At 35.9% G+C, this 19,049-nt stretch overlaps 1 protein-coding gene and 1 non-coding gene across 2 annotated transcripts; one reads left to right on the plus strand and one right to left on the minus strand.

Annotated features, from left to right (window-relative positions):
• Nucleotides 1-457: 457 nt before the first annotated feature.
• LOC117318394 lies at nucleotides 458-18,852 on the minus strand. Its single transcript, XM_033873379.1, has 15 exons — nucleotides 18,674-18,852; nucleotides 18,338-18,448; nucleotides 17,665-17,808; nucleotides 15,889-16,095; nucleotides 15,304-15,474; nucleotides 14,569-14,701; nucleotides 13,832-13,992; nucleotides 13,270-13,374; nucleotides 12,635-12,814; nucleotides 11,643-11,715; nucleotides 10,492-10,650; nucleotides 9,541-9,714; nucleotides 2,555-2,733; nucleotides 1,975-2,152; nucleotides 458-1,620 (listed from the first exon to the last, which is right to left on the minus strand). The coding sequence occupies exons 1-15, from the start codon at nucleotides 18,836-18,838 to the stop codon at nucleotides 1,292-1,294; spliced, it is 2,469 nt and encodes an 822-aa protein (XP_033729270.1). The 5' UTR covers nucleotides 18,839-18,852; the 3' UTR covers nucleotides 458-1,291.
• Nucleotides 8,955-9,076, plus strand: LOC117318395. The gene has a single exon (XR_004530357.1). It is a non-coding gene; the product is annotated as a U6atac minor spliceosomal RNA (small nuclear RNA).
• Nucleotides 18,853-19,049: the final 197 nt, after the last annotated feature.

The raw sequence follows: 19,049 nt of genomic DNA on the forward strand, positions 1-19,049 counted from the left end.
GCTAATTTGTTGGTATCGTTCAAACCAACACATACAAAGTACATTAAGTGATATGTAGAGTGATTGGTGTCTATATACTGTATACACGCCAATCACTCTACATGTATATGTGAGACAAGCTCAATTAACAAAACAGATAAAGCTGTGTTCTGATATACTTAAGCATTGATGTCATTTTTTTTTAGTTTCATCGGGGTATGAAACAAATTTTGTTAGCAAACTGTATGAATCCGCGTACCGGATATATAAAATAATTGACATCAACGCTTATAATTAATTTTTGAAAATGATTTTCTAATTTAAAACATGTTTTATGTACAATTTTACTGGTTTTAAATGGGATTCTTTTTCTCAAATCAATACGCAACGTCAATTGTCGTATTGTGACGTCATATTTTTCGCGCCATTCTCGGAATTTCTTTCATAGAAGAATGAAAAGAATTTTTCGACCAGAATGAAAAGAATTTTTCGACCAATCACATTTGAGTATTTACCATGAAAACAAAGAAAAATTAATTATATAACTTTGAAATCAATGATAAATTAATCACTGTTAACACTGATAATGTTATGATGCTAAGTTCGTCTGTCCATCTGTAAACCAGCATTCCTATATGATTTTTATTCCATACCATTGATCAACAAATCATACTTAATTGTTAACTAATATTAACAGACATTGACATTAACCCCTTTTATGATTGTGGTAACCGCGTATCCAGATTAATCCATTCACACAGTATTTTGGTGCGTAGTGCAATCCCACAACTGCCTTCATATTAAATACTTTGTCATGGTTCCTTCTGAAACCAGGACGAGGTCCAACACATATATAATACAGGATGCATATAAGACCAAACCAACTAAGGTATGATATGCTGGTACATATAGCATCTTTAGACTGACCATATTCTGTAGATTACTCCGAACAAAAACATTCCAGTGTAGCACTTAAACAGCTGTCCTAATATTAATGAGATCCTGGTACCTCATAATAAATAATATAAAAAATACAGTTTGTTTACAGGTAGTCCAGCGACACTTAAACACTGGTACATCAGATAACAGTGGACCAAGTCTCAGGATAAAGACTTCATTCCTCTCATCATGGTCCTTCATTAACGTATTTTGTGTGAAGTGTTGATGGATATAATAATAACTAGGTCCAACATTAACGTATTTTGTGTGAAGTGATGATGGATATACTGTAATAATAAATAGGTCCTCCATTAATGTCTTTTGCGTCAAGTGATGAGCGATATATACATAATGCGGTTATCTCCCAGTGACATCATAAAATAGTACAAACTCCACACTTGGTTACTGTGACCTGCTGTGGGGTGGGATAGTCTGGCTGGATTGCCATGTTTACTGGGATAGGGTAAGGGTGACGGAGGCTGGCATGTTCCAGATTGTTGTTAAGGGAGTTGTCAATGCTTTCCATACTGGACAGACTGGACGATTCGTGATGTAGGTTACTTTCTTTACTGCTTATAAGCGTGTCCGTGTCAAAGTATTTGGTGAGGTCTGGGGTGGCATAATTCATGACTCGTTGAATAATCTCCTTGTATTTATCATTGAGATCTCCATGTATACCGGTCCCTCCATGTCCTCCTACACCTGTAATGGAGACAGGTCGTTGGTGAAATAACAGGTAGTTAACTACAATAGTCTTTTTGTAGGTAAATCTGAATCAGGTTAGATAAACAATGGGCAAATAACACTAGCACAGATAATTTATTTCAGAATTGAGTATTATGGATAAGCAAATCAGTCCTACATAAAATACATGTTAAGTAATGGCATAAAGGAGCAATGTCCCTACATCTTGGAAGATTGCTGTAAAAAAAACTTGTTTTCATATTTATTTAGGTAAAAGCTATACACATATAAATCTTTTAACAGGTAAGTGTAAACCATATAATGATTCAATAAACATATCAATGATTGAGTCACCGTAGGGATGTAATGTACCTTTCATGTCTATATAGACAAGCTGTGAGAAGATGAGAGACATTCCCCCTGGAGGTGGCCAGGGTACCGTTTCAAACATGACAGGGATGATGGGCTTGGCCAGTAGGTCAGCTAGACTGAGTTCCCGGTTACAGTGGTGGGATACTACGTACTTCGGGGACACACAGGACAGCACCACCTGGTGAGCAATAGTTGTTTTATCACATATACATGTATACAGTAGTATCTCAATCTTTCACATAAGACCAATAATATGCTAACTAATTAAGGAGTAAATATTCACATTTTATATATCAAAACCCTACAGTGTACCTGTATTCTTTGTGTCAAAACCATGAAGTGGTCTAATACAAGCAAGCAATTCTAAGATTTAAGTATCAACAGTCAGGACAAACTTATGTTCAATCTTCAAATCAAATGTATTCAAGAAACCAACAGTCTATACCACCTGGACTTGGTGTGAATTCCCAACCAACAGTATGTGTTATATGACTACTGGTTGAAAGTTTGTACCAAGACCCTGTTGTCTACACTAGATCTATACAGTACATTTGATACAGCTGTAAGGAGGCTGATTTACCTTTGAGTTTCTGATACCGTCATCTATCTTGATATTGAGCTGGTCACCTCCTCCCATCTGACCAATGTCCATCCAACAGGACAGTCCGACCTTCTCCAGTCGATCTCGTAGGGCCTTCACCTCATCTTGGCAGTCCCACTGGTAGCTGATGAACACTTGGGGTGGGTCCTGAGTCGATTCTGGATGAAGGAAGAACACATGTACACCAAAAGTACGACAAAGGTAAAATGGAGATACGGAAGTTAGGACACAGGTAAACAATGACACAACATGGAGATACAAGAGTTAGGACACAGGTAAACAATGGCACAACATGGAGATACAAGAGTTAGGACACAGGTAAACAATGGCACAACATGGAGATACAACAGTTAGGACCCGGTAAACAATGGCACAACATGGAGATACAACAGTTAGGACACAGGTAAACAATGACACAACACAGAGGTACAAAAGTTAGGACACAGGTAAACAATGGCACAACATGGAGATATAAGAGTTAGGACACAGGTGAACAATGGCACAACATGGAGATACAAGAGTTAGGACACAGGTAAACAATGACACAATATGGAGATACAAGATTTAGGACACAGGTAAACAATGACATAATATGGAGATACAAGATTTAGGACACAGGTAAACAATAACTCAACATGGAGATACAAGAGTTAGGACCTACACAGACACTCACCGACAGTCCCTCCTTATTATAGTTATGGGAAACGTTCTGATCAGGTTCATCATGCTAGATTGAGGATGAATTGCAGCTCTCTAAATGCCCATCTATTTAGTCGTAATCTTATCGACAGCCCTGTATGTTCATGTAGACAAGCGTATGAAACCACTGAACACTTTCTATTGTCTTGTCCAAACTATACCATTGTAAGAAACAAATGTTTTGTAGATCTACCAATAGACTACACTTTTGATATGCTCCTATACGGAGATCCAAATCTATCGATTACAGAGAATGAAAATATTTTCCATTGCATCCAACTTTATATTTTAATCAAAGTACTGAAAGTACTGAAGACACAAACGAAAACAAATTATTTTAACTGCTTTTGTTTAGTGGGGACATGGTCAACTTTGTATGGAACATCACCAATACCTGATTAGGACTAGGACAAAATATTGGCAAGAAAAGAAATTCATATCTACTTTTGATTGCAAGTGCGTCTTGGCAGCTAATTTTCAGAATAGGTACTCGGGTAATCTTATTTGACATCTTCAATGGGTTAATGTATACGTAGTTGTAGATGTAATATGAAGGTCCTAGATTACCTGTAAAATTAATGAGGCCTTTCTTTTCAAACTTTTGAGGATCCCATGCCTATAAGCGCTTCACAAATTATCATTATCATTAGCATTTGAAAAAATATTTATACATTTGATGTAGCGCCCCATCTAGCTACCAGCTTTTAGATAAGAGAGAGCTCAGGTTAAAAACATTTGTGTGATTGTTTTAGGATTTTATCGTGTGTGCGAGCCCTGGTTTGAATGATGTTATGTCAAGGTTTTGAATGATATTTTGTGGCAGATTGTTCTATCCCTTCAGTGTCTTCTGTAAAATAGCGATAACAAACTTCAATTGTCAAAATACAATATGGCTGCCTGTCGGCCATGTTGTTTTCCGATTAGTCTCAAAATGCAATATACATAACTAGGCACCGAGGGGAACCTACATATAAAATTTGAGAAAGATCCCTTCAGCACTTTCTGAGAAATAGTGATAACAAACTTCAATTGTCCAAATCCAAGATGGCTGCCTGTCGGCCATATTGTTTTCCGATTGGTCTCAAAATGCAATATGCATAATTAATGTAAGCACCAAGAGGAACCTACATATGAAATTTGAGAAAGATCAATTCAGTGCTTTCTGAGAAATAGCAATAACAAACTTCAATTGTCAAAACCTAAGATGGCTGCCTGTCGGCCATATTGTTTCCCGATTGGTCTCAAAATGCATTATGCATAACCACCCACCAAGGGAAACCTACATATCAAATTTTAGAAAGATCCCTTCAGCACTTTTTGAGAAATTGCGATAACAAACTTCAATTGTCCAAATCCAAGATGGCTGCCTGTCGGCCATGTTGTTTTCCGATTAGTCTCAAAACGCAATATGCATAACTAGGCACCGAGGGGAACCTACTTATGAAATTTGAAAAAGATCCCGTCAACACTTTCTGAGAAATAGTGATAACAAACTTCAATTGACAAAATCAAAGATGGCTGCCTATCGGCCTTATTGTTTTCCGATTGGTCTCAAAATGCAATATGCATAACTAATGTTAGCACCAAGAGGAACCTACATATAAAATTTGAGAAAGATCAATTCAGTGCTTTCTGAGAAATAGCAATAACAAACTTCAATTGTCAAAACCTAAGATGGCTGCCTGTCGGCCATATTGTTTTCCGATTGGTCTCAAAATGCAATATGCATAACTAGAAACCAAGAGAAACCTATGAAATTTTAGAAGATCCCTTCAGTACTTTGAGAAATAGCGATAACAAGAATTGTTTACGGATGGAGGGACGGACGGACCACTGACGCAGGGCGATTTGAATAGCCCACCATCTGATGATGGTGGGTTAAAAACACCTGGGTCTGATAAACAGACTCTGGAAGCGTAGAATGCGGATGTAGACAGGGCAGGGTATACCATCACGACGGGCACATTAAACTAAGCACTATATTCAAAACTTAGAATTACATGCTCATATCAGCTCAGACTTGAGACAGTTTCTTAAGAGTGAACATGATTTTCATATAGCACTCTACGTTATATGTTTACACTCCATACTGTGTAGCTACAAATCATCTATACAACAAAAACACATTCATTCACATGTACAGTTCAAATCAATTTGAAGTGGAATTTTGTTTTTCACTTATGTACATTGCATCAAATATTCTCCGCAATAGTATATGTACCATATACATAACTGTAACTGCATGATACATATATATATGTATGTATGGTATATATCATGTTAATTAATGTTAGTGAGATGTGAATGTAGCTATATGTATTGATATCATCGATTTCAAAATCAGAGGTTTTTTTTTAATCTGCAGCATCTGTCAGATGAAAATGTAGTTCGAATGCCCAAACTGGATGAACTGTACATGTAGTAGCATTCTTCAAAGTCCATTATGAATGCTTTTCATACAAATGCATTTCTTTCAATTGTTCATGTGTTTAAATTATTAGAACACTGAAGTAATTTTTATTTTCATAAAAATGGAAGTACTGCTTATCTTTAAAACTAAATTGGATATTGATAAGATAAATTTGCCAAAATGTTAAAAATCAAACCTTATTAAGTAGAATCTAAACAGTTGTAAATGGCTAAGCCCACTATTCTTAACAACAAAATTACTTATTTTGATTCTCTGTCAAATATAATCAGGTTACTTGAAGACTTTGTCAGAAAAGTTAACACATATATACATTATTAATAGTTGCTTTAATTAAATTAATCTGAATTTGAACATTAAACCGACTTAACAATTTAAATGAAAAAAATGTGTTTTCACCATTTACCATAATTGACAAGAAGAAAATAATTATTTAACTCAACCTATGATATAGTATGTAACAGTCATCAAGACAATACTATTATCTTTAGTCATGCCAAGTTATTTCACAATAGGATATATGCACAACACAAAAAAGTTTTACAAATTTTTGTTGTTTAGAAGAATAATGAACTTAGTAATTTTTGCTGTTCTTCTCAAATAATATGTACTAGTGTTGTAAAGAAAAAAAGATTAAATAATAATAATAAATCTAAGTGATAATAAATTATTTGCATTGATTTATCAATACTTTACTGTGCATTAGTTTAAAGGTTAATTTAATTCAGAAGCTGAAATGATTTAAGACAGAAAAAACCGCAGATGTAGGAATATAACATTTCCACTGCCTTTAAATATCTCTGGTTAAATTTAGCAATCAGTACATTTCCATGAAAAATGGTGTTTTCTAAAGAGTTACTGCCCTTTAACCGTCCCTGAAGCGTTCAAAACTCCACCAAACATAATAAAGGTCTATGTAGATGTACATCGTAGACCCCTTTCTTTTTTATAATATGCTTCGACTGTTATGTAATATTTCAAATGATAATGATAGATCATTTTCTATTTTTTTTTAAACCATCACGAATATTAGAAAAAAAGAATCAGTCGCTATAATTAGAGATGAAATTTTCAGTGACGTCTACATCTGCATGCAGACAGCCACGTTAATGCGGTACGCGTTCTGTAAACGAAAAACTTCATGTGCATTACGTAGGATATAATCAATAGATCCGAAGTCAATATTAATATTCACAAGTCCATTTGACATTTCGAAACCCTATTCAGTGAGAATTTATTTAACTTTTTATTTGCAAACATGCGTATGGTACTCGACTGCCGTTGTTGTGATATTGTCATGATGAATAGACAACTTTTTTTCTTTCGTAAAAAAACATCTATATAATCTAACCATCTGCAGACTACATCAATCACATGCAAGTTAATATTTCAGTGAGAAAATGACATTCAAAGTTGGGTTTGATCACCTACTCTTTCTTTTATTATTGTTTACATTACTGAAAGATGGCGGACAAAATCGGATGCTGGATGAGTGATTTTTCAATGTACAAAATAACAACGATATTCCGACGAAACTTTATCAATATTATAACCCATTCAGTAACATGCCACCAAAGAAAAAAAACACATAGATGTCGATGATGAAAATTCATCGTGATGTTAGTAGATTTTTCTTCCGGGTCACAGGTAAGCAGCAATATGGCGCCAGCGAAAAGTCGATTGTATCATTCCGCGTGAAATCTAATGCGTTCAACGCGGAAAAATATTCTTACGTATCATCGACAGAACATACTTAAATTAAATACTTTGAAAACTATCTATTTGTGAAGTTCTGTTGTTTTGTCATATATCTAACGAAACTGCAGTGTTGCATTTGACTCCGTAAGTCACGGGACTATTTTTTTTGCGATAGAATATGATTGTGAAGTGGCAGTGGAAGTTGTGTCAGAGCGAACGAAAATGCCAAAAAAAAACACATCGTCCTGTCAGCTTTTAAAATACAACAAAACAAAAGGTGATTTTTTTTAATAGCTGAACTTCACTGTATGTCATTTTTTATCGTGAAGTTAAACAAATATTTACTGCATAACATTACGGAGTTACTGTAAAGCAACGTTTAGATTGGCCAACAGCAGTATCCGCCAGAGCCCTCAAAAGCGCTGACATAGACTCAAACTTACGTTTGTGTCTACGTTTGTGTCAACAAAACAAAAGGTAATTTTTTTATAGCTGAACTTTACTATATGTCATTTTTTATCGTGAATATTTACGATATTTACAAATATTTACTGCATAGCATTACGGAGTTACTGTAAAGCAACGGTTAGATTGGCCAAGGCAGTATCCGCCAGAGGGCATCGTAGATTTTGTCAGCTACACCTCAAAAGCGCTGACATAGACTCAAACTTACGTTTGTGTCAAAAACCAAACGTTTTTTAAATTAATAGTGCCATTTTACGAGTCCCAAGAGGTCACTAGTGCTGTATATTTACATTATATTACTATGTTTTATTGTCATTATGCTTATGCAGTACCTATAGTCTTTCTCTCTCTCTCTCTCTCTCTCTCTTCAATAGTTTTTTTTAAGTTATACTATTTGACTAATAAATGGCTATACAGTGTTGTCACCCGCCAATCTATTTAAGGAGACAGATTTAAATAAGTATTTTCATACTTTTTTCTGAATCCTTTTATTATTATGTATCATATATATGACATGTAAATATTGAATAAAAATATTGTTTAAACTAAGAGTTAGGACACAGGTAAACAATGACACAACAGAAACCTGTTATAATTACTATGGCACCAATGTATTTCATGAAGTTATAATCATTAAATCAAGCTTGAAACACCATAAATAAAATATTTGGCAAAGTTAGCAATTCCATTTGAACCAATAAAATTATGCCAGGCTATAAGATGTTTCCAAAATTATTATCTCAGTCTAAAACATTTCATTGATTGGGGAATTATTATGCCATATTGATTATATATAATCAGTTCAGAGTTCAGACAGATCAAGGGAGATAACTCTTATATCTCAATTCACAATTTTTTCCCAAAATAGTAGTAAAATTATAAATATCATGATGATTAGAATAAAAACTGTTTTACTAAAATACACAATTCAATTATGTTTACCTCCCGGCATTAATTAATACTTGCTCATTATTAATGCTGAATTTTATCTGAGACAAAATATACAAATATGTAAATACATACAAACCATTACAATAATGTCAAAGATATATCCAGGGTATATATGCATGCTGACACCCTTATAGAGCTGTGTTGTAAGAAAGGAGAGAAGGTTAGCACTCCCCTTGATAAGGACGGAAGGGACCCCTGTGGTCTATACAATACACATAAGGCGCTTGTCTCCTTACTTTGGAGACAGGTCTTTATTTTCAAGTCTTTCCAAGACATATCTAAGACATACTAGATAGATATGAGTGAAGGTGGTTTTACTACTTTGTTGACATAATTGCTGTATGGTCAAATGCCACACATCAGTCATGTACTATGATAATAATATACAAATTTCTAACTATGACAAAAGTTCAACACTTTTCTGAAAATTTGTGTCAATGCTCAACTGTCATTGAAAAAACCCTCACACTGCAATGAAACATTTTCCCTCAATCAACCTGCTGTATCACAAGTACCCATACTCTAACACTGCTGTAACAGAAGTACCCATACTTTAACTCTGCTGTAACACAAGTACCCATACTCCAACACTGCTGTAACACAAGTACCCATACTTTAATTCTGCTGTAACACAAATCTTTGCCCTGCCATTACACATTTTCCTTCATCCTGTTACACACTAAAACCTCCCTGTAACACATACCCTCACCCTGCTGGAACATACCTTTGGCCTGTTGTATAACCTCCACGATATCGTCCCTGTCCATTTTCTCCAGGTAGCCGACCAGCATGTCCACGGACAGGGCAGTGTTACCACTAGTCAGTATCCAGTCCGCTAGCAGGGCCAAGCCTGGGTTCAGGTCATCAGTGATTTTTTCTATCTTGGCTTCTTTGTAACCTGGAGTAAAAACACCTTTAGTATACACTCAGTAAATGGTGTTATATTTTTCATGTACTGGAGTTATTTTGACTGAAATTAAATATTGCGCTCTGAATTTACAACTTGATTGATTGATTATGTTTGAGGGCCCATCAACAGCTATGGTCATTTTGGCCAAACAATATTGAGCTGGGGTATATGAAATCTGAAAACAGTTGGGTGTATGGAATTTTACACCAGTTGGAGTAAAATTCATATGATCATGGCCTCACTGTAAAAAGAGTGGTTAAAATAATACAGAAAAGATATCAAAACAAATTAACAGATGGTTAATTGGAAGTTGTCAAATGATGATTATGGTATGTGAAAAAATAAAATACACAGTTATACTTTCGTTAAAATATTTATCTCTTTCACAGATGAGAACAAAGTTCTCATATTTGTAACTTGGAACTATTTGTCATGAATAGGTTTGAAATCTGAGCATTCAATCTTAAAATGTGCAAAGGTGAATTCGGAGTCACATGCATAGCATACAGATGGGTCTCCTTGGGTTTTACAAGGTATGAATGAGTAAGATTTGTGTGTCCAGTGTGAAGTCGAGTGAGGACCACTTCCTCACTGTAATGCTTTTGCTTTAGAGGGAGTGCACCAATATTTACCATGATTTTGAATGGTTTATTGTTCGTTTCAAGAGATCATCATATTTATAGATGTAGACAACAGGTACAGTGTTGTGAAGCATAGCCATCACTATCGTACAGAACTACCTGGGTTTATACTTGAGTTACATACCCATGAGGTTTGCCAAAGCTAGCCAGTCCTGGTTCTCCTCTCCCCCATTCAGCAGTTTGGCAGCACTTTTAACCCACATTGGTAGGCTAGGATTATGCTTCTCAATGTTTCCATGTGTTTCCTGCATATCTATGCTGGGTAAGATTTGGCCACTGAACTCTGTAACCACAAACCGTATCACTATCAGTAACAAAAATACACCATCATATGAAATTATATCTTGTTTTCAAATGTTACTTCAGAACTTATTTAGAAATAGTTATTAGGAACCGCTTTAACAATCATGGATCAATTACTGATTATTGATCAAACATGTACAGAAAGAATCTATAAAAACATTCACCAAAATTTGGGAAAATGTGTTGGTTATGTTTTAAATCATCTAGCCATTTTTAAATAGAGCTTTAATGTATTATGATGTGGATATATCTGTAATTTTGTTCATTCATCCACTTTTCAAGCTGTAGATGTCAATAATAATATTAATTTGAAGTTTTGTATACCACTGTATCACAGCAGCATAGCCATCTAAAAGCAGTTCACAAATTATTATCCGTGGTTATTGGGCCTTTATCAACTAACCAGCCGATGTCTTTCTCAACTCCCTGGGGAGAATACAGCCGGAGCTGCCATTTTGGCGCTAACAGCTTACACAATACATTTCTTGCACTGCCCTACCACATACTCAGGCATAAAGTATCCTGTTCAAGGATAAAACACAGCGCTCATGCCAGGTCTCGAACTAACCACCCCTTGTAGCCCTACATCCTTCCACTAGACCAATGTGCCTCTGTAACTCCTAAAAATTTTCATGTTATAGTCAAACCATAATCGATGACAGAAAATCATGAAAGATCAGTCAGAGTCAAACTAAAATGATTGGAATAATTAACAATATTCAGAAGTCTATGGTCAAGACTCAGGGCGTCATCCGTCAACTTAAACACATTCATAAGTGATAGCTGGAGCTTGAATTCTTTAGCCAATGAAAGTTCGGGGGAGGAGCCTGAAGTCAGATGCTTGTCAACTAGCATATGTTCTGACCACCTGATCAAGGGTAAACCAAGGACATCTCTGGGAACTTCCCAACATCAACTATTTCAACTTCTGTTGTGCAGCCAGTAAATGACAGCCCTAACCACAAAACTTACCAGTATTAAATGGCTCCGGAAACCATTTACGGAACAAATTAGTTTTCACTCTTCTATGTTCACAGCAAACAACCTGTCAGTGAAAAGGACAAATTATAGCAAAACATTAATGTACACTCTATCAAACTGATACAAATAGATCAATATCTTTATCTGTATTCTGCATTAAAACATGAAGCACTGGAATCAATTAAACGTTCTACACTAAATACCCAAGAAAGTGCATATTTATCCTACTAAATAGATATCCTCCAGGTTGAGAATATTTATACTACTGACATTTATCAAGGTTTAAAAAGTAGATGCAGAGCACATAACTTACCCTTCTGGACAGACATTCGTCAAGGTTAAAGAAAGTACCGGTCCCTGTGTTTACCCCACCAGACAGACAATCGTCAAGGTCGAGAAAGTACTGGTACATGTCTACCATACCGGACAGACAATCGTCAAGGTCGAGAAAGTACTGGTACATGCCTACCCTACCAGACAGACATTCATCAAGGTAGAAAAAGTACCTGTCCTCGTGCTTACCCTACTGGACAGCCATTCGTCAAGGTCGAGAAAGCACTGGTCCTTATGCTTACCCTACTGGACAGACATTCGTCCAGGTAGAAAAAGTAACAGTTCATGCTTACCCTACTAGATAGACATTCGTCAAGGTCGAGAAAGTAACAGTTCATTCTTACCCTACTAGATAGACATTCGTCAAGGTCGAGAAAGTAACAGTTCATTCTTACCCTACTAGATAGACATTCGTCTAGGTTGAGAAAGTAATAGTACATGCTTACCCTACTAGATAGACATTCGTCCAGGTTGAGAAAGTAACAGTTCATTCTTACCCTACTAGATAGACATTCGTCTAGGTTGAGAAAGTAACAGTACATGCTTACCCTACTGGACAGACATTCGTCAAGGTTGAGAAAGTAATAGTACATGCTTACCCTACTAGATAGACATTCGTCAAGGTTGAGAAAGTATTAGTACATGCTTACCCTACTGGACAAACATTCGTCCAGGTTGAGAAAGTGCATACAGAGCTGCTCCTGGCAGTTAGGTGAATCATGCGAGTAGCAGGGACGGCCACAAGGACAGGCCACACATATCGTGTAGTACAGACGTTTGATCCACATCTCCTTCAGTTCAAACAAACTTGACTCTAGGAAGTTACGAAGCTACAACACAACAGTATTTTAACTATTCAACATCATTTAACAGCTGTTATATGCATCAAAAGCCCAACTAGGCATTGCACTTTTTTGCATTCAATTGACCTTTATTTATCACCTGTGGGTGATGAATATATTTTTTGAACTGTTTGAAATTAAATATTCAAATTTAGTGTCAACTGGTGATAAACACATACAGTAATTTTCATCAAAACATCTTTAATAGTTTTAATAATGTTATTGCCCAGACAAGAAATTATTGGAAAAAATTGCACTTATTTGACCTTTGACCTTGAGGTGAAAGTCACAATGATCTAATGACAGTGCGCTGCACATCAGCATTAGCGGATGCAGATATACTACAAGTTTTGATTAAGATATCTTCAATGGATTAATAAAGAACCCGAACTGGAACCAAAAAGTGTGTGTGTGTATGTGTGTTTTTGTAGGGATATAATCACCTTGGCACAGACATCAGGGTTTGGAATCCTGTCACGGATATTGTCTTTATTGTCGAAGTCTACTGATGAGAAATCCTCATCATTGGCAACACGCATCACTACAACCTGATGTTTATAACAAACAAAAGAATTCAGAATCCTATGTTACATTGGACCCTAGATGCCAATTGTTCGAAGCATGATTAGCTTAATGAGTTGTTAAAGAAAACACTTAAAATCAAATCCTTGGAAAGTTTCATTTTATCTGGAACTTCATATACATTTTTGTGTTCTGATCTTAAATGATCAAACTGCATCTGAATGGATCCAGTTTTTCATGATTTGAATTCAATATTTTTTGATAGAATCTTAGAAATCTTCCGTTACATTAAGCTAACCAGTAAAAGGGCCCCAAACATATTGAATTGTTTATACTGTAGTAAGGTTGGAAATCTTAATAATTTAATTTAACTCTGAGACAAAAATCAGAAGAGCGCAGCCATTATATGTCTGATGTAACCAATAAGTTTTATTTGATAAAGAAAAAAATATTGAAATTTGACTTAATCTGTGAAATCCAAACCTTGATACGATGACACCTCCTAGGTGCCATCTGAAGCACAAAATCATGTTCCTGGTCAAGGTAGAACCTGGCAACATGACGGAACATACTATATGGTTCCTTTCCAGATTTTCCTAGTGTCCAACGGACAGTTCTTGTCAAAATCCGATGGAATAGGTCATCTAAATTGAAAGGGAAGGTCACAGTAGAATACATGTACATTTAATATAACTATGAAACAGAATGTGTGTCCGCAAAAAGAAATTTTACTCATAACAAAGTATTTGTGATTCACACAATATACATGTGTTTAATTCATACCCTGTCATTAGATATCAACTGGGTTAATCTATCAACTAACGGTACTTTGACTTTCTTTAGAGCATATGAGACCCTTGATCTGAGGTACCAAAGAAAAAGTCCTTTTGAGAATTTCAAACCCACATCAAGAAACAAATAAATGGTACTACTGTATTATTTACCTGACATGTAAAATGAAGTTTGAACAAATAATCAAGTATCCAGTTGAGGCAAAAAGCAATTGAAAACAAAATCAGTATCTTAACCAGACTTGATATTTTCTGTCTCCACCACACAGGAGTAATTAAGTGTGGGTGTCTTCGCCCTTATTTGGGTACAAGCAGTAGAATTTGATGCCTTATTTGGGTACAAGTAGTAGAATTTGATGCCTTATTTGGGTACAAGCAGTAGAATTTGATGCCTTATTTGGGTACAAGCAGTAGAATTTGATGTCTTACCTGGTAGAAAGCCACAGAAGTTGATATAAAAGACAACATCTGAGTCATAGGCGGCATAGAGGCGTTTGTTGTCCCCACATGTGGCCAGGTGTGAGGGAACGTAATACGACAGGTATTTCTGTCCCCCATTGGACTGAAACAAAGGATTTATACATTACATTTAAAAATGTATGAACATGTATTTACAAACTCCCTCCATAGCTGCATACAATATGTGTATCCTCAGTAGAACCCTAGAAATCTTGACACTAGATGACACCTGTCTATCGATAACTAACACCTAAACAAGACTACAGTTGTTCTTCTAATATAGAGATTAAGACACGTTATTCTAACCTAGAGTATGAGACACATTATTCTAACCTAGAGTATGAGACACATTTATCTAACCTAGAGTATGAGACACGTTCCTCTAACCTCGTGTATGAGACACGTTCCTCTAACCTCGTGTATGAGACACGTTTATCTAACCTCGTGTATGAGACATGTTCCTCTAACCTCGTGTATGAGACACGTTTATCTAACCTCGTGTATGAGAAACGTTCCTCTAACCTCGTGTATGAGACACGTTTATCTAACCTCATGTATGAGACACGTTTATCTAACCTAGAGTATGAGACACGTTCCTCTAACCTCGTGTATGAGACATGTTCCTCTAACCTCGTGTATGAGACAAGCTCTTGTATCCAAGTGTAACAATGTGACCTAAAATGGTTCCACAATATACAAATGTACCTGAGATAAGGAGAGATCCAGTGACCTCTGACACACAAGGTCAAATTTTTCCATAAGTCCTAAAAGGACAGGTTTCTGGTCGATGACATCCATCCATAGATGATCAATGAGAGCCTCTTCAAGGATCCCTTTCTCCTGGAACAGCCGCCATTTCTCCTTCATCATATCCCACTGGATAAGTAAGGGAGACAGTGTAATAAAACGACACAGACTAACATCACATCTATATCTTATACAAAATAACAACAAAGTTGTACAATTATACTATAACTCATCAACACATTTTTAAATAAAATTTTAACTGTGCTGTAAACAAGTTCATCAGTAATGAGGGAGACTACAGGCCACTACACTGTGAGTACTGTAAACATACAGAGCTTAGTACCAGTGGTAATCTTATCTAGTTTTTTGTTCTAGAAGCATTAAACTTACTAATGATTACACTAATTGCACTTTCCATAAACTACATTGTTTTCTATAAAATGTGTGTGTGCCAATTCATCATTGTGCTAACCTGTTAAATTTTGCTAATGTGATAGGATTTAAATGTGACAAAACTAAACTGTTTACAGTGTCTGTACACACCTTGTCCTCTGTCTGTTTGGCCACGAGGATACGTGTGAACTTCTCCACCAACCACTGTGGGTTTAACATGACAGTGTTCCTCAGGAGGTTGTCCATGGTACCTGACCCTCCAAAGTACACTAACACACCAAGGTCGTGGTAGAACTCCAACATGATCTTCACCTCCTTGTCTGAACTGATGCCCAGGTTGTTAGCTATCTCCTTCACCTATCAACAAAACTTGTTATAATAAGATCAAACATCTTACATACCCATTTAATTATCAGGTCACTGTCACTTTACAATCAATGGAGAGGCATTCTGATTGGATGTTGAAAATCTTTACACACAAATGAGACAAGCATGAACCAATCATGAATGTGATAACACAATTCTAACGATACCCATTATTAGAGTGTTAATGTAGTCCTACTTTATATTAATGTTATAATTGACCCAGACAAGGGAGAGAACCACTTTATATTAATGTTATAATCGACCCAGACAAGGGAGAGAACCACTTTATATTAATGTTATAATCGACCCAGACAAGGGAGAGAACCACTTTATATTAATGTTATAATCGACCCAGACAAGAGAGAGCACCACTTTATATTAATGTTATAATCGACCAAGACAAGGGAGATAACCACTTTATATTAATGTTATAATCGACCAAACAAGGGAGAGCACCACTTTATATTAATGTTATAATCGACCAAACAAGGGAGAGCACCACTTTATATTAATGTTATAATCGACCAAGACAAGGGAGATAACCACTTTATATTAATGTTATAATCGACCCAGACAAGGGAGAGAATCACTTTATATTAATGTTATAATTGACCCAGACAAGGGAGAGCACCACTTTATATTAATGTTATAATTGACCAAACAAGGGAGAGAACCACTTTATATTAATGTTATAATTGACCAAACAAGGGAGAGCACCACTTTATATTAATGTTATAATCGACCAAGACAAGGGAGAGAACCACTTTATATTAATGTTATAATTGACCCAGACAAGAGAGAGCACCACCTTATATTAATGTTATAATTGACCAAACAAGGGAGAGCACCACTTTATATTAATGTTATAATTGACCCAGACAAGGGAGAGAACCACTTTATATTAATGTTATAATTGACCAAGACAAGGGAGAGAACCACTTTATATTAATGTTATAATTGACCAAGACAAGGGAGAGAACCACTTTATATTAATGTTATAATTGACCCAGACAAGGGAGAGCACCACTTTAGATTAATGTTATTATTGACCCAGACAAGAGAGAGAACCACTTTATATTAATGTTATAATTGACCCAGACAAGAGAGAGAACCACTTTATATTAATGTTATAATTGACCCAGACAAGGGAGAGAACCACTTTATATTAATGTTATAATTGACCCAGACAAGAGAGAGAACCACTTTATATTAATGTTATAATTGACCCAGACAAGAGAGAGAACCACTTTATATTAATGTTATAATTGACCAAGACAAGGGAGAGAACCACTTTATATTAATGTTATAATTGACCAAGACAAGGGAGAGCACCACTTTATATTAATGTTATAATTGACCAAACAAGGGAGAGCACCACTTTATATTAATGTTATAATTGACCAAACAAGGGAGAGCACCACTTTATATTAATGTTATAATTGACCAAGACAAGGGAGAGAACCACTTTATATTAATGTTATAATTGACCCAGACAAGAGAGAGCACCACTTTATATTAATGTTATAATTAGACAAGTAGAGTGTTATCGTTTAAACTGACCTGGTCAAAGGAAGCATGGTTGAAGTCGTTATTGACAAGGTTGGCGAGTTCCTGCTCAAACCTGAGCCAGTGTATTGGCATCTGTTCCCCCATATATGGCTCCTTACCCGCAATCTCCTCTACGTGTTCTCTCAGGGCCGTCACCTGTTAAAGTATGAAACGGATCCAATGGCATGAGATAGATTAAAGGCATTTAATGATGATTGAATAACACCATCTTGCATTGTTTTATTCATCAATTTTTAATTTATTATTCCCTTCCATTTATTATATTGGAAAACTTGTTTCTTTCCAGTTTTACACTCATAACGTAGTCCAAAAAAGTGCCAAATGAAAATCAATTCAGAACTTCCCCTGGTGGCTTTTGGGGGGGCCAATATTGGGCCCTATTTCTAATTGAAATTATTTCATTATAATGCCAAAGTTCAAAAATTTGTAGGTTACCCCTGAGAATTTTATTCCCAAATCACCAATTTTCTTTCCAAATTGAGACAAAAGGCCACTTCATAAATGAGTGAAACAAGGGACCTGAGAAGTTTCCTTTTTACAGGAAACAAATCATGCCTTCCACAGTGGGCCAAACCTCAGAAAGATATTGCCGAGGGTTGATAGGTACAGGTATTTCCTTATGTTACAACACCTGTACAGCACTGTCCCTATGTGGGTCACTCACCTGGTTGTCATTCTCTATACTGTTCTCCACGGCCACAAATGGTGTCACTATATGTTGGGCATATGGCTTATTCACACAGAAGTTTCTGATTTCTTCAAATTTTTCCTCGACCTAAATCATAAGATGATAAAATGTAATACATAACATAAACACTACAGGTAAATGTGATAATACATATCTATATCTCCTATAAATGATATATCAGCTGTATCGTGATTCCTGATAGTTGAATATTTTATTGGGTGAATGCAGTGACAGTGTAGCATCCATAATTTTCATACTATTGTTTGGGTTACAGGGTATAGAGGACTGGAGGGATAATAGCAGGGAGCCTACCATCTGTTCCTGCTCGGTGGGGTCCGTGGACAGGCTGTTCCGGTGGGTGCCTACAACAAAGATCGGAGGAGATAGGCGGGTGTTGTCTATGGTATTGGATGTGTTTTGGGATGTGTGGGCATATATAGACCTCATCCAAAAGTCCATAAAATCCAGTGTTGTCATCTCACCATCCGGGTTCTCCTGTAATAGTTTATAGATATAGCAAGTATAGGATTATGGGAGATTCATTGTAAAAAAAATAATTTTCAACATGGGAAAAAGACATCATACAGACTTCAAGGTTAAGGCAACAATCTATTGTTTTTCATTAAAACACTAAATAAACTTGCTACATATATGCATAAGAAGCAATCTGGTTCTTTCACCTATTTCC

This window comes from Pecten maximus, unplaced genomic scaffold (assembly GCF_902652985.1).
Source record: "Pecten maximus unplaced genomic scaffold, xPecMax1.1, whole genome shotgun sequence".
Classification (NCBI taxonomy): Eukaryota; Metazoa; Mollusca; class Bivalvia; order Pectinida; family Pectinidae; genus Pecten; species Pecten maximus.

Coding starts and splice junctions, on each gene's coding strand:
- LOC117318394 (XM_033873379.1), bottom strand. CDS start 18,838: ATGACAACACTGGATTTTATGGACTTTTGGATGAGGTCTATATATGCC. Junction 14,702..15,303: donor TGGATCTCTCCTTATCTCAG/GTACATTTGTAT, acceptor CCTTTGTTTCAG/TCCAATGGGGGACAGAAATA. Junction 9,715..10,491: donor AGCTTTGGCAAACCTCATGG/GTATGTAACTCA, acceptor TTTTTACTCCAG/GTTACAAAGAAGCCAAGATA.